Source organism: Schistocerca serialis, chromosome 11 (assembly GCF_023864345.2).
Source record: "Schistocerca serialis cubense isolate TAMUIC-IGC-003099 chromosome 11, iqSchSeri2.2, whole genome shotgun sequence".
Classification (NCBI taxonomy): Eukaryota; Metazoa; Arthropoda; class Insecta; order Orthoptera; family Acrididae; genus Schistocerca; species Schistocerca serialis.
The window spans coordinates 37,500,286-37,514,657 of NC_064648.1; the positions used below are offsets into that span (position 1 = coordinate 37,500,286).

General features: G+C 42.0%; 1 protein-coding gene across 1 annotated transcript in view; it reads right to left on the reverse strand.

Moving 5' to 3' along the window:
• Nucleotides 1–10,076: 10,076 nt before the first annotated feature.
• Nucleotides 10,077–14,372, reverse strand: part of LOC126427084 (caseinolytic peptidase B protein homolog) — a 118,216-nt gene continuing 113,920 nt past the window's right edge. The window contains exon 4 of the mRNA XM_050089261.1: nucleotides 10,077–10,638. Coding sequence (XP_049945218.1) covers nucleotides 10,158–10,638 — 481 coding nt within the window. The 3' untranslated portion in view covers nucleotides 10,077–10,157. The remainder of the gene's footprint in view (nucleotides 10,639–14,372) is intronic.

Consider the following 14,372-nt stretch of genomic DNA (forward strand, 5'->3'; position numbering starts at 1 on the left):
TTTGTTACCCAACTGCATGTACAAATCTGTAACATTTCTCCATCAGCTGCACAGTTTGTGCTAGCTGTATTTGGTCAGACTGCTGGCTGGGGCAGTGAGAGCACCGTTTATCCAGTCAGACTTGCTGCACGTCTCTTTGGTTGATTCGAAGGAGGGGACCAAACAGCAAGGTACCATAGGATTAGAGGAGGATAGGGAAGGAAGTTGACCATGTCCTTTCACAGGAACCATCCTGGTATTTACCTGAAGTGATGTAGGGAAATCTCAGAAAACCTAAATCAGGATGGCCAAATGCAGGTTTGAGCTGTCATCCTCCCGAATGCAAGTCACTAACCACTGTGCCATCTCACTCAGTAGTTGCTGCACGATAAGTTGCATGGCAGACCCTGTGAGCACTCTGCCAACATGAACTGGACTGAGGGAAATGCACTGAAGAGTGTGGGAAGTGTCGAAAGTGGAAATATTTTCTGTAGCGTTTTGTAATATGATGCTAAATGCCCATATTAACTGACAAGTATCGGTATGTTTTGTAGCAGCAGCTATACAGCTCTGTGAGAAAGTAATGATTTGAGGTGGTTCTTTGATTCTCTTTAATTACACATAAACTGACAGCACAATTCTACACGAGAGGCCTTAAATGTGGTCTGAATATTACTACTATTGTCACACTGTAATTGAACACACTAACAGTTGTATCATCTGTGCTGTAGACACATAAGTAAATTCAGTCTGAGATCAGAACTGAAGATGTATTGTGACCATACAGTTTATATGGCAGTAATTTGTGTGTGATGCAGTGTACATTAGTTTTATGTAGCACCAAATATGTTCGACCAGGCGTGTTTCAGGAATCAAATAATGTAGAGAACTGGTTCAAACAAGTTAAGGGGACACAGGCAGCTACGTCTTTGATGACCGCTGATGTTTTGTTATTCGTGCCCTGAAAAGTATTGGGTGTTCACCTGTTGAAACATACGCAATTGAGGAGTTTGATGGACTATAGGTGTAAGTCCGCAATATGCATTTCTGGTAATAGTGATTTGAATATTTGCGTATTTATATCTTATTGAAAACCAATGATATTTCAATGGAACAATTCTGTCTTAGACCATACTTTTAACATACAGAATCATTCCTTACAACTGAAGATATTTCTGCTATTTGTGATACGTTATCCAAAATACAATGAGGGGTTTACACACTTTTTCCATCAAAGCATGATACCTCCACAAAATATCATAAAAATTGATTCAGAATATTGCTTTTACTATTTTATTATCCAGTTAAACTGTACATTAACAAAAAATATATGTTCTTGACCATTATGGTTTATGTTCCTGTTCAGGATCAGTAGCTTCTTCACTGTTTACTCTATCTAGAAGGTTTTCATACCAGCCTTTTAGTGTATCAGGAAGGAAGAGCAATAGGTCTTGAATGTCCCTCATCTTTGCTGCTGCTGCTGCAATTAGTTTCTCTATAACAGTGTTTGTTTTGCCCGCCTGCAGGATCAGAAAAAAATGAATATTTTCCTAATAGTCTTGGGGTCTTCAAGCTTCTTGAATATAAAGTCATGGAGAGATGAGCAAACAGAGTTTGGAACCTTCTTACCTCCAGACTCCATAAACCAGTAAAAAGCACTTGAACCATCATTATGGCAATGTACATTAAAACCTAGCATCCAGAGGAGCCGTTTATAAAACTGTGCATTCACCACCAGTTTTGGTAATGGAAGGTTCTGTGCACAATCAAATTCTAAGCACAGCATACAGTCATCTGACTTACAATGTGCAGTACGCTGCTTCTATCCTGCATAATACACCTCAAAACAGACTTTTTGCACAACTCTAATCTACGTTTCAGTTCCTTGTTTTCTTCACAATTAAGTCTTGTAGTACTTTCAGAACAAATGTCACCATTGCCTGACATAGGTTGTCTGAATGCAAAGTCCAATGTTTTGAAAAACTTACACGTAGAATAAGGTGTGATTAGATGAATGATGAACATTAACTTCACTTAATGAAGGTTTATTTCGCACTTGCACATACAAGAGCGCAGAGCGAACTGCCTCCGGCCAGAACACATATGGTATATACAGAGGGGTCCAAAAAAATGTATCCACTGTTTAAAAGTCCATAACTGACAAATTAACTGATGGAGTTGTCTCATCTTTGGTAGTGTAATAGTTTGTAGTTCCGGAAATCGCAAAACAAGCATTGTATTGCATTGTTTTGTTCTGTCAGATGACAGTTGCCAGATGGTCAGTGTTTTGTTCTTAGTTGCACCTAGTTACTCGAGTAAACATGGCTGGCGCAAGGCTTACTTTTGATGAAAGGAAGTCAGTTTTGACGTGGTATTTTAAGTATGAAAACATTAATGAGGTTCAACAGCAATGGCGAAATGAGTATCAAACAGAGCCACCGACACGTTTAACGATTCGATGCATTCGAGACAAATGTGAAGCCGAAGGCTATGTTAAAGATGTACACAAACAACGATCTGGACGACCTGTAACAGTAACAAGTCCAGCTAACTCCCGCCGTGTGTTACAACAATTCACTCGCCACCACAGAAGTCTGTGAGGCAGCGTGCCCGTAAAACTAGAGTGAGTTCCTCAAGTGTTCAACGTATTTTTAAGACAGCAATGTGGAAGTGCTACATCCCACGATTGCTACACACAATGAATGAGGATGACCCAGATTGTAGAATGGAGTACTGTAAGTGGTATACTAACATGGTGTGCAACGATGAAGAGTTTGCAGAGATGATTGTGTGGTCTGATGAGGCACAGTTCAAACTCAGTGGTGCAGTAAATCGCCACAATTGCATCTGCTGGGCCGCCGAAAATCCGAACGTCCATGTAGACAAAGCTGTGAATTTGCCAGGAGTAAATGTGTGGTGTGGGTTGTCTTACCGGGGCTTGATTGGGCCATTCTTTTTTGACAGCACAGTTATTGGTGAGGTGTACCTTCATAAATCCATTTTACCTGCCATCCGAGACTTTTATGGAGACGGAAGAGTTTACTTTCAACAAGATGGTGCCCCAGCCCATTACCAAAATCGTGTTAGGGCGTATCTCGACGAAAATCTACCAGGAAGATGGATAGGCCATAGAGGTGCTGTGGAGTACCCACCACGTTCCCCAGACCTAACTCCTCTGGAATTTTGCCTGTGGGGAACACTAAAGGACGTCGTTTATCGACAAAAGCCATGCACATTGGATGCACTTCGAGAATCCATCGTATATTCATGTGCAAATATCCAACTGAACATGTTGCAGTCAGTAGTTCGTGTTGCAGTTCAGTGGCATCGTTTGTGTGTGGATGTTAATGGTGACCATTTCGAACACCTACAGAGGTATCTTTAAGATGGACTTTAAGCTACAATTTCACCAAAAACGAGACAACTCCGTCAATTAGTTTGCAAGTTATGGACTTTTACACAGGGGATACATATTATTGGACCCCTCTGTATACAGTTACAGAACATTCCAGAACAATGATTCTTGACATTTGTGGATACTTCTAGAATGTACTTGAACCGAATATAGAAATTCAAATTTTACAGTTCAGGTGAGTTTCGCACTCACAACCCTCCACCCAACACTAGTATCATAACCACTATGCCAAAGTGACTGTGCTACTCAGCTTCTTCTATGACATTGCTCCCTCCTTAAGGGAACAGTGTCTCACTGTTACGTCCTCCTAGTCCAGGAACCAGTCATCGGTCCTCCATACTCCGACTCCCGATGACTGATGTTCGCCATGGTGGTGATCTTCTTAGAACTTGCTTTGCCACTACGCTCTTCATCACCTTTCCACTTGTTGCCTGTAGCTGGAGCTTTGAATTTACCCTCGGTTGCAGCATCCTTATAGGGCTTCAATTCAAGGATGTGGACTGTATCTCTGATCTTTCATCATCTTGTGTCAGGGTCGAAATCTTCAACTTCGTAAGTAACATCAGACAACTGTCTTACAACCTTATAAGGTCGAAAGTAGCGCCTGAAGAGCTTCTCAGAGAGACAAACCTTTTGAACAGGAGTGAAGATCCAGATGAGGTCACCAGGCTGGTAGACAACAGGGTGGTGTCTTGCGTGATACCTTCAGCGATCGTTTCCTTGAGCCTACAGCATGCGGAGTTTATCTAACTGCCGAGCTCCCTCAGCTCTGGTTAACACCGGGCCAATGTATTCGTCATCTCCGTCATCTGGATGTAACAGAAACATAGTGTCCATCGTCGTAGTCGCCGCAAACCCATGTACCAGGCGTAAATCCTGTGGTGCGTTGTTTGGCGGTGTTGTAAGCAAACATCATGAAAGGTAGCACCTCAACCCAGTTGCCCTGTTCAACATTGATGAACACTGACAGCATGTCGGCCAAGGTCTTATTAAGGCGTTCAGTAAACCTGTTACTGTAGTTTGCGGATGGTAGGCAGTCGTCATGTGTTGAGTAATGGTGCACTGACAGTTTATCTCTGTCACAAGATTCGATTGAAAAACTTTCCCTCAATCCGTAATTAACGACCTTCGGACACTGTGTTTAAATAGTGTCTTCCACAATGAATTTGGCTACTTTGAATGCTTTGGCTGTTTTCACAGCATTAGTAATGGCATAGTGTGTCAGATAATCAGTGAAAACAGTAATCCATCTATTGCCACTAGCAGACGTTGGAAATCGTCGGAGGAGGTCAATCCCAACACGCTGGAAAGGTGTTTCGGCTGGTGGAATTGGTGTGTCAGCCAGGTGGTTTCTGAGGAACTGCCTTTCTCCCCTGACACTCTTGACAGTGCAACACATAGTGACAGACACTCCTAAATATACCTGGCCAGAAAAATCTCTTGCGGATATGCCTTAATAAATCCTAAATTTCTGGCCTCAGGTGTGTCATGGAATTTCTGTAGAACATCTAAGCGCATGTGTTTAGGAATCACTGGTAGCCACCTCTTTCCAAATGGATCAAAGTTTTTCTTGTAAAGTAATCCATTAACTACCTTCAATTGCCCTTTCGCATCCTCTGACCAATTTAAGGCAAGCATAATTTGGGATATCTTGGTGTCCTCCTCCTGCTCAGGATAGAGAGATCCTGGCGTGCAGTGAGACAGTCACTATCTTCATCAAAGTCTTGATGGTCTTGCACAGGGTTTCTTGAGAGACAGTCAGCACCTTGGTGTTTTCTTCCAATTTTGTACACTATGGTAGTGTCATACTCTTGAAGAAGTAGTGCCCACCTGGCGAGTCGTCCTGTTGGATCCTTGAGACCTGTCAACCAACAAAGTGAATGATGGTCTGTAACAACTGTGAATGGCCTTCCATAGAGATACTGTCGAAATGTGCACATGGCCCAGATCACAGCAAGACATTCTCTTTCTGTAGTTGAGTAGTTTCTCTCGGCTTTTGTAAGTGTCGTAGAAGCATGGGCTAAAACCTTCTCTTTCCATCCAAAATTTGCACCAGAACAGCACCGATCCCATACCCACTGGCATCTGTGTGTAGGTCTGCAGGTGCTCTCTGATCATACAGACCAAGTACAGGGTCAGGCGTCAAAGCTTTTCACAGCACATCGAAACAATCATGTTGAGCACCATACCAGATAAATTTAGCATGGGCTTTTAATAACTCTTGGAGTGGCCTGGCTTTGATACAAAAATCTTTGATAAAACGACAGTAATAAGAACATAATCCGAGGAAGCTTCCCAAATCTCCAATACCTTTAGGAATAGGGAATACCGTTATAGATCTCACCTTTCCTGGGTCTAGCCACACACCTTCGGTTGACACAAGGTGTCCAAGTATTTTGATTTGTTTTGCTCCAAAGAGACACTCTCTTGGATTAAGGTTCAGTCCACCTTGTTGGAGACACTTAAGAATGGCCCTCAGTCTTTTGACGTGTTCATCAAATGTCTCTGAGAACACTATAATGTCAACTAAATAACAGAGACACATCATCCACTTCAGGTGACTTAGAAGATTATCCATCATCCGTTCAAAAGTTGCTGGTGCATTACACAAACCAAACGGCATTACCTTAAACTCATACAGGCCATCAGGGGTGAAGAATGCAGTTTTCTCGCGATCAACCGCATCTACTTCGATTTGCCAGTATCCCAAGTACATGTCTATGGGTGAGAAAATCTTAGCCCACTTCAGACAATCTAGTGTATCATCAGTTCGTGAAAGGGGGTTAACGTCCTTTTTCGTTATCTTATTAAGCTTCCTGTAATCAACACACAAGCGCCAACTGCCATCCTTCTTCCTGACGAGAACCACAGGTGACGACCATGGGCTCTGCGAAGGCTGAATGATGCCATTCTTCATCATTTTCTCTATCTGGTCATGAATTATTTGACGTTCCATTGCTGACACATAGTATGATCTCTGGCTTATTGGTTGATGGTCTCCAGTGCTAATCCGGTGCTTCACTGTTGATTTGTTTAATTTGCTCTTCACCTGTGGATTGAAGCATTCAGAGAACTCTTGAAGAACGGCAAGTAGCATCTTCTGTTGTTCCTTAGTAAGATCAGGTGATAGTCAAGCTAGAAGATCTTGTCTTGTAGTGGTAGCGCTAATTTCACTCAGAGACTCGGCATGGGAGGTTTCTATGACACTCAGCTGTTCTGCAATTAACGGCTCGGTGTTTGCTATGCACATGCATCTTGGAAGGATCTGTAGTTCTCGATGACGATTAACTATCCACAAGTCACTGAATCCATTCTTAATCAAGACAATGGAGGCTGGGATGACCATGTTATTCTTCAGTGGTACGCTTCTCTTACATTCCACTACAAAATCCGTGGGTTGATGCGTGGCATGACATGTGACAATTACCTTTCTAGCGCTGACTGCAGGAATGATCACCTCATCCAGCACACATAATCTCCTCACACTCGGATGCATATCTTCCTGTCCACATCTCGTCTAGCACAATCTTTGAGTGACCACAATCTATAATTGCTTGAGAAGCTTTCAAAAAGTCCCCTCCGAGAATGACGTCATGACTATACTCTTGTAAGATGATTAATTCTAAGGGCCCTGTATGGACACTTATACCCACACAAATGACACATCTTCCCGTAGGTTTTAAATATTTTACATTAGCCACATTCAGCAGAGATGTTTTGTTGTTGACAAATACGGTTTTCTGCAACTGGCGATGGTACTTCTCCGAAATGACTGAATATGATGCTCCAGAGTTCACAAGAGCTTGGGCTGGTCGAGGATATTGACGTAGTTTCCTATCATTTTTGTGATGATTGACAGCGGAGGATTTTTCTCTTCAGTGGCCTCACCTCCAAGGAAGGTCGCACCCTTTAGTTTTCCAGGTTGCACTGGCTAGATGATTGGCTGGAGCTTCTAAACAGCGATGGAGACCTTGATCAGTGTGTTGGGGAGCATCCTATCCAGCAGATAGCTTGCAGCAATGGTTATCTACATCATCCTGCACCCACATCTTCCTGTTCATCTTTGTCGTCCTGGATTTGGCATCGGCTAAGATTGGTCTGCAGTCTTCTGGCGCAGGAGTCGTCAGATATCAACCTACTTTCTCGACAATAGTGCACCACATGTCTTGGTCATCCACCGTGGAAACATACTGGCTGGTTATCCTGGGTCCTCCATACATCGGTCTTCCTTGGTGCCCAACCGGGTTCCTCACATGGCATTGTAGGAATGTAACTTTGTCTGGGTCTCGAATTTTTCACTGTTTTAAAGGGAAATGAAGGGAGAGAGATTGGGTTCAATGTCTGTTCCTCCCTAACGACCCCTTGAAGCGTCTCGGTTTTTTGCTCGCGGTGCAATCCAAGTGCCTTCTGAACTTCCTCTCTCACTGTCTGACGAATAACACTTGTGAAATCAGTTTCTTCCTCCATCACAGACGTCAATATGGCGTTTGGAAACTGTTCAAACTTCTCGTGTGTAATTCTTTTTTGATGCATTGTCTCGATATACTGCTGGCACCATTTTATGAAGTTGTCTGCTGTCGAAGCCTGCTTCAGGAGTAGGGCTTGATACATGTCCTCAGCAACACCCCTCACGAGATGTGCAACCTTATCTTCCTCCTTCATTCTAGGATACACAGCTTCAAGACGTCTTTAATGTAAGACGCTGTAGTTTCTCCTGGTCGGTGTGCCCTGCACTTTAATTTATCTTCAGCCTTGCACTTCTGTCATTGTACGTCGCCAAAATACTTGCGCAGTTCCTTACCAGCTTGTGAATGTCTAATTGTTGTTCTCATGGCATTGTTTGGCAGTGACCTCCAAGTAGAAAAAACGTTAGCCAAACACACCCCATTTGTTAAATTTGGCTATACGCTCATGTACCTTCAGCCACTTGCTTGGATCTTGGCCATCATCACCAGAGAACCCAGAAGGATGTCTCATGTGGTGGCACACAGTTGCTGTCATCACAACAATCCTCTTTTTCTGCTGTCTCCGATAGACTGCGATCTGTCGAGTAGGGCTCAAACTCAGGTATCTCGCCACGTAAACAGCGGCTCTGTCGTGGCCTGATGGGAGCCTCTGTATCGTCGATAATGAGTGCTGTCACAAGTTCCAATACCCGGCGCCTCCACCAGAATAATGTCACATAGAAGAAGGTGTGATTAGATGAATGATGAACACTAACTTCACTTAACGAAGGTTTATTCAGCACTTGCACATACAAGAGCATGGACCGAACTGCCTCTGGCCAGAACACATACGGTATATATATATAGTTACAGAACATTCCAGTACAAAGATTCTTGACATTTGTGGATACTTCTAGAATGTACGTCAACCGAATATAGAAATTAAAATTTTACAGTTCAGGTGAGTTTTCCACTCACGACCCTCCATCAGCATTCTAGTATCATAACCACTATACCACAGAGACTGTGCTACTGAGCTTCTTCTGCGACAATATGCATGATATTTCATGTTAGCTTGACTACCATATTTTGCCAAGTAGTACTCTTTAAAGAAGATGAATAATATCCTGATATTTAAATGTGGGTCCTCAAAATACAACTTGCTTGATTTTGATGCTGTATAATGTGAATTTGTGTGAGGAATTGTTACTAAATGCTCCTTAATGAACTCCCAAATCGACTTGCCTTTTTATGAGGTCTATTTTCACGCTTACCTTTTCTTTTTTCATTATCACCTTGCAGACTCTTTGTCTGTACTGTTCTTAAATACTTTTTAGAAATGTTCAGCACATGAAGGACCAAATTTCTGCAGACAGGCACTTCACAACCTTGGAGTGAAAATGAATACACCCATACTTTTTTTTCTGTTGTTAATTTTGGGCATCTTCCTTAATACTTTAAATCCTTTCTCTCCACAGAGAAAAATTTATCACCACAACAATAAAAGAGATTGAATATTGTTTCTTGGATCTTGCCTCTCACTATTGTACTGCACTCTTTTGGACAACATGGATCTACAGGTCCAATTTTTTTTTTTTGTGCCCATGACGATTCTTTTCCTGTTTCTATAATTTTCCCCACTGTTTCTTCTCTTCTTTTTGTATGTAAAGTCATTTTTAGATTCATTGCCACTCACTTCTCTCATTTTATCACGTAATTTAACACACAACACAACTCACAGTCGACATACAACCCATAAGTGGTAAACAAGATGGTACCAGTGTGTCATCCACTGCCTTCTTAAAATGACTGCTTAGCCTACACGAAAGACATTGAGCCAAAATTTCCTGGGCGGTTAATTTAAATGTGGATGTATCGATTCAGCACTTTCCCTGAGAAAGGGCGTAAAGCCAATTACACCCATAGTTCATCACACTCCTCAATTGTCTGAGACATCACACTGCTTCATACCTGTAAGTTGTGTGAATATTCTATGCACTAGTAGAAACTGACATTTTAGGCACAAAACTGGTGTTTATTGGTAATGAAGGAAGTATTTTAGAATTATTGTTGACTTTTACAATATTTGCTCAAGAAAATTATTTTAATTGTTTCCTCAAAAGGAAGTTTGCTTACATTAGTTTACGGGTATCTCTTGTTGTCATGCTTGTTGAGAAGTTACTAGAGCAGTAATATGTACTTGGTAATGGCGTGCAGCAAATGAGTGACAAAGGTACTAATTGTTTATACTCTTTACTTTAAAAATTATAAAAAGTCCTGTACCAAATTGTATTTGTTTTACTAACATTATGTTAACATTACTTCAGCATCTCGACAACCTGCTGCTTGTTGAACAGCCTGGCAAGGTCCACGGGGGTGTTCCCCTCCTCATCCCTAGCCTCCTTGTTGGCTCCCGCCTCGAGCAGCTCAGCTACTGCCTCTGCATGGCCATTCATCGCTGCCCAGTGCAGTGGAGTTTGCCGCCACTGATCCCTCGCGTTAGGGTCAGCCGAGGCTGTCAGAAGAAGCCACACCACAGTCGCGTGGCCCCAGCAGGCGGCACAGTGCAGAGGTGTGCTCTGCCACTTGTCTCTGGCAACCACGTCTGCACCACCTTCCAACAGGCTCCTCACAGCCTCCACGTGTCCCTCCAGTGCCGCACAGTACAGGGCGGTCCACCCACGTCTGTCCCCCGCATCCACATCTGCACCCACAGACAGCAACGCTCGCAGCTCCTGCACTGATCCTGACTTAGCTGCCTGCTTCAGCCTCCTGGCTTTCTCCTCTCCAGAAAGACTCCTGCACAGAACATGAACATTCTTACACTTTACTACAAACACATACTCCAAATGAAGAAAACTATCATAGAAGTGAATGTGGAAGCAGTTGTGAAAACACATCAGCCGAGTGACAAATCAGAAATCTAGAAAGATCCCTTATAAGATACAGAATAGTTTGGAAATCAGTATATGAAGTAGAAATGCATAGCAGTAACCAATCATCAAAGTTTTCACCCAGTTTCCATTAAACATTCGCTTTACTACTAAACTTGACACATTATGCATTCGCATTGTGTCGAGCATCTCTTTCAGTGAAGCACAAAACTGCTTAACACAGATAATAGTCGTGTGTGTGTGTGTGTGTGTGTGTGTGTGTGTGTGTGTGTGTGTGTGTGTGTGTGGTGGTCACCTCACCTATAACACCTGCAAATGGAACACACAAATCACATCACATCTCTATATTTTTTAAGAAAACTTCCTGATATGTTAGAAAAGATTTCAGTCCATTTATTCACAAGCTTCATGACAAGCACATCAAACAGAAAAAAATACTGATACCAGAGAAACATTTCATCAAAATGTTTTACATGTAACAATTATACTAATTTGCCTCACCTTACCCCCCTTCCTACACTCAAACCCACTTGTTGGAGTGTGCACACATGCACAGATAAACATGCTTGCATGATAACACTCAGATGCAATTAGTTGCTCGTGCGCGCGCGCACCCACACACACTCCCACACAGTTTTCAACTAAATCCTAGTGGCTGCCATGCATCAAACGGCAAGTAAATCTCGGCTTCATGACAACACTGTGTATCTCATACTGTTTATGTATGTAGAGAGAAATGGCACCTTGTCATTGGCACATCACTGCCTTATTACAATGAACATAGTAGACACCATATCCATTATAATTATCCGGGCTGTTATGCCGTGGTCGGTTGATGAATTCTGTGGTGAATCACCACAGAAAAAAATACTGATACCACAGAATTCATCAACCGACCACGGCATAACAGCCCGGATAATTATAATGGACATGATATTTCCGGCCGTGAAAGTTTACATTTTAGTATCATAGTAGACACCACAAACAATCTGTCTGATATGGCGAGGAGTAAGATAAGGCGAGTTCTTTATAAAGGAAAGGCAACTAACGATAAAGTGCTTTTATTATTCCAACAAGGGAGACATGATATCTGATATATCCACTAACCACAAACCAAACTCTTACACTTTTTCTATGAATATTACATACACATGAAGATACTGATGTTGCTGTCCAACTGGAAGTGAATTTGCACAAACAAATTAAAGACTATGAGCTCAGGCATTTCATATGCTCAAAATGGACATCGGTGTTTTGAAAATTAGTATGAATATACACAAATCATAAAAACAAAACTTGACAGGAACATTAAAGAATGAACCAATCATCAACAAAAAAACATTTTTTGATCTTTCCTATTAGATGCTGAGATAGACAATGTGAATTTTGAATGACTGTACAGTGGTTGGTAGTGATTTTGACCCCATCCTCCCTCCTTCCCATTGCATTCCTAGCAATGGCACTGTTGGATGTTGTGAGCCTGTTTTGCCTGCTTATTGAGTGTGCACCACTTCACATGGATACAAAGTCTGGTACGGAACCCTATCAGTGCTAATACTTCCTTTCAAAACACAGAAGGGGTGTAAGTGGTGTCTACTAATGTAAAACATTCTACGAATAAGTGTCGCGCCCCCGAACTGTGGAATCAGCCACTTTGGTATGGAGCAACCAAGGTGGTTCATGTACAGACAGTTGCCACTGAGTGTACCAACAATGCTGTTGCTTTGGCTGTCAGCTACAAACTGGTTCAGATCAGTGTGACATTTCAAGACATTTACCCTATCTCCTACTCTCATTATTATTGTGAATTCTGTTGGACTAACAAGTTAATTATCAGCTGGCTGTCTCATAGCTCCCTATGCAAGAAACCTCCTGCTCCAGTCCAACAGATTGTAACACGCCCAGGACCGTGCGCCCTGTCCACACCACACACCTTATAATCCCGTGGTGGTCGTATTGTTCTGCTCCACACTGCTGCTGGCTTGCCTGAAATTATCTATCGAATTATGCAAGCGGGTTTAGGGGAGCCACTCAACGTTAAAACACAACACTGTTCGACGTCTGGTATGAACAACTATATTCTGAGACGATTAAAGGAAAATCGCAGGTTGCACTGTTTACATTCTAATTCAGAAGTGTTATCCCAATTAATGGATGATTAACAGTCCACAATATCATTCGGACGAGCATACGCGTAACCGACACGATGCGGGTGATTGTTGATAATGCGGAAGCCGAATGATTGCACGAAAGTTGTTACGCTCGTCATGCATACACAGATATGTGGTACCAGTCCTCTTTGACACTAGTAATGATATTTTCACACTGTTCATAAAGTTATTTTTTCAGTTCTCTGTTCTCACTTATACAAGCGTGCACGTAACAGTCGCGGCACGGCTGATTATTGATAATGTTGAAACGCGATGACCGAACGCACGTTCTCACAATCGCTACAAATCACTGGCACTTGATTGCACTCTTTTATGGTAACTAATTTCTACTGATTCACATCAGTTCATTCTGGGACACCAAACACGGAGCGGGTGACTGGTACTGTACGGTACGACATGCAACGATAGTATACACAAATACATTATCAGCAGCGCTGCTCATTTTTACAGCCTGACGCACTTTCATCTGAATTATTTACTTATTTTATCATTTTATTGTAATAGCACTTGTAGCAATACTTCAACTTCCACGCTAACAGTGCCTCTCACATGCAGAGCTACACACTACACAACATAACAGTTCCGTGTCCCGCGCTCAACTCTCTACAGACGCGGCTGCCTGCAAAGATACTCCACAACTAAACCAGCGATATGACAATACGCTTACAAAATCTTCTCAGTGGCTGAGCTACTTTTCTGTATGGTGGGACATTCATAAGGGTACTTCTGTGCCTCTGAATAATTGGCTGTTAAGAGGTTGGGAACCATTTACTCTAAAACTGTTGTTGAAGCAGCCATGTGTGTCATCTGCAGAGGGAGAAGTTTCCACTTTTTGACTGTGTGTTGTTACTGGCAGCAATGTCAACCCGTAGGGCTGTGCATGGGGTGTGAACTGAGTACAGCTATGCCCTACACCCTGAATAGCTGTGGAATGAGATGGGTCATCAAGTGGTTTGGTGGGTGTTGTTCCTGTCCTTTGTGTCACTGCATATGATGAATGACTCGCAGTCAGAGAGACAATTAATCACACACACGATAATACAAAATGTCTTCACACCTACTTCGTCATTCTCTCAAGAATACTACATGCTTATGAACATCATTAACAGCAATAGTTCAGTCCAAAATGCTGCAGTGTTACCAACAATCTGCTTTTACATATTACTCACTGCTCAGCCATATTCGAATTATTTTACATTTATGAAGTTTGAAAAAATACTAAAAGCTGAAAGGAGAAACCTGTAGTTAGAAAAATACCAGGGACACTAGCTAAAGAAACAAAATTATTATGCTTCAAATACTCTGAACTTTATCATTTTGGAAACAAGATGTTTCACTGATAATTTCTAACTTTAGTTTTCTTCTCTTTTTCTCTACTGAAGTAAAATATTACAAAACTGTTTCATCTAAAGATATCTGAATGTAACAAAAGGCTAATGTCAAAAAAATCAGTTATGATGAGCAGATT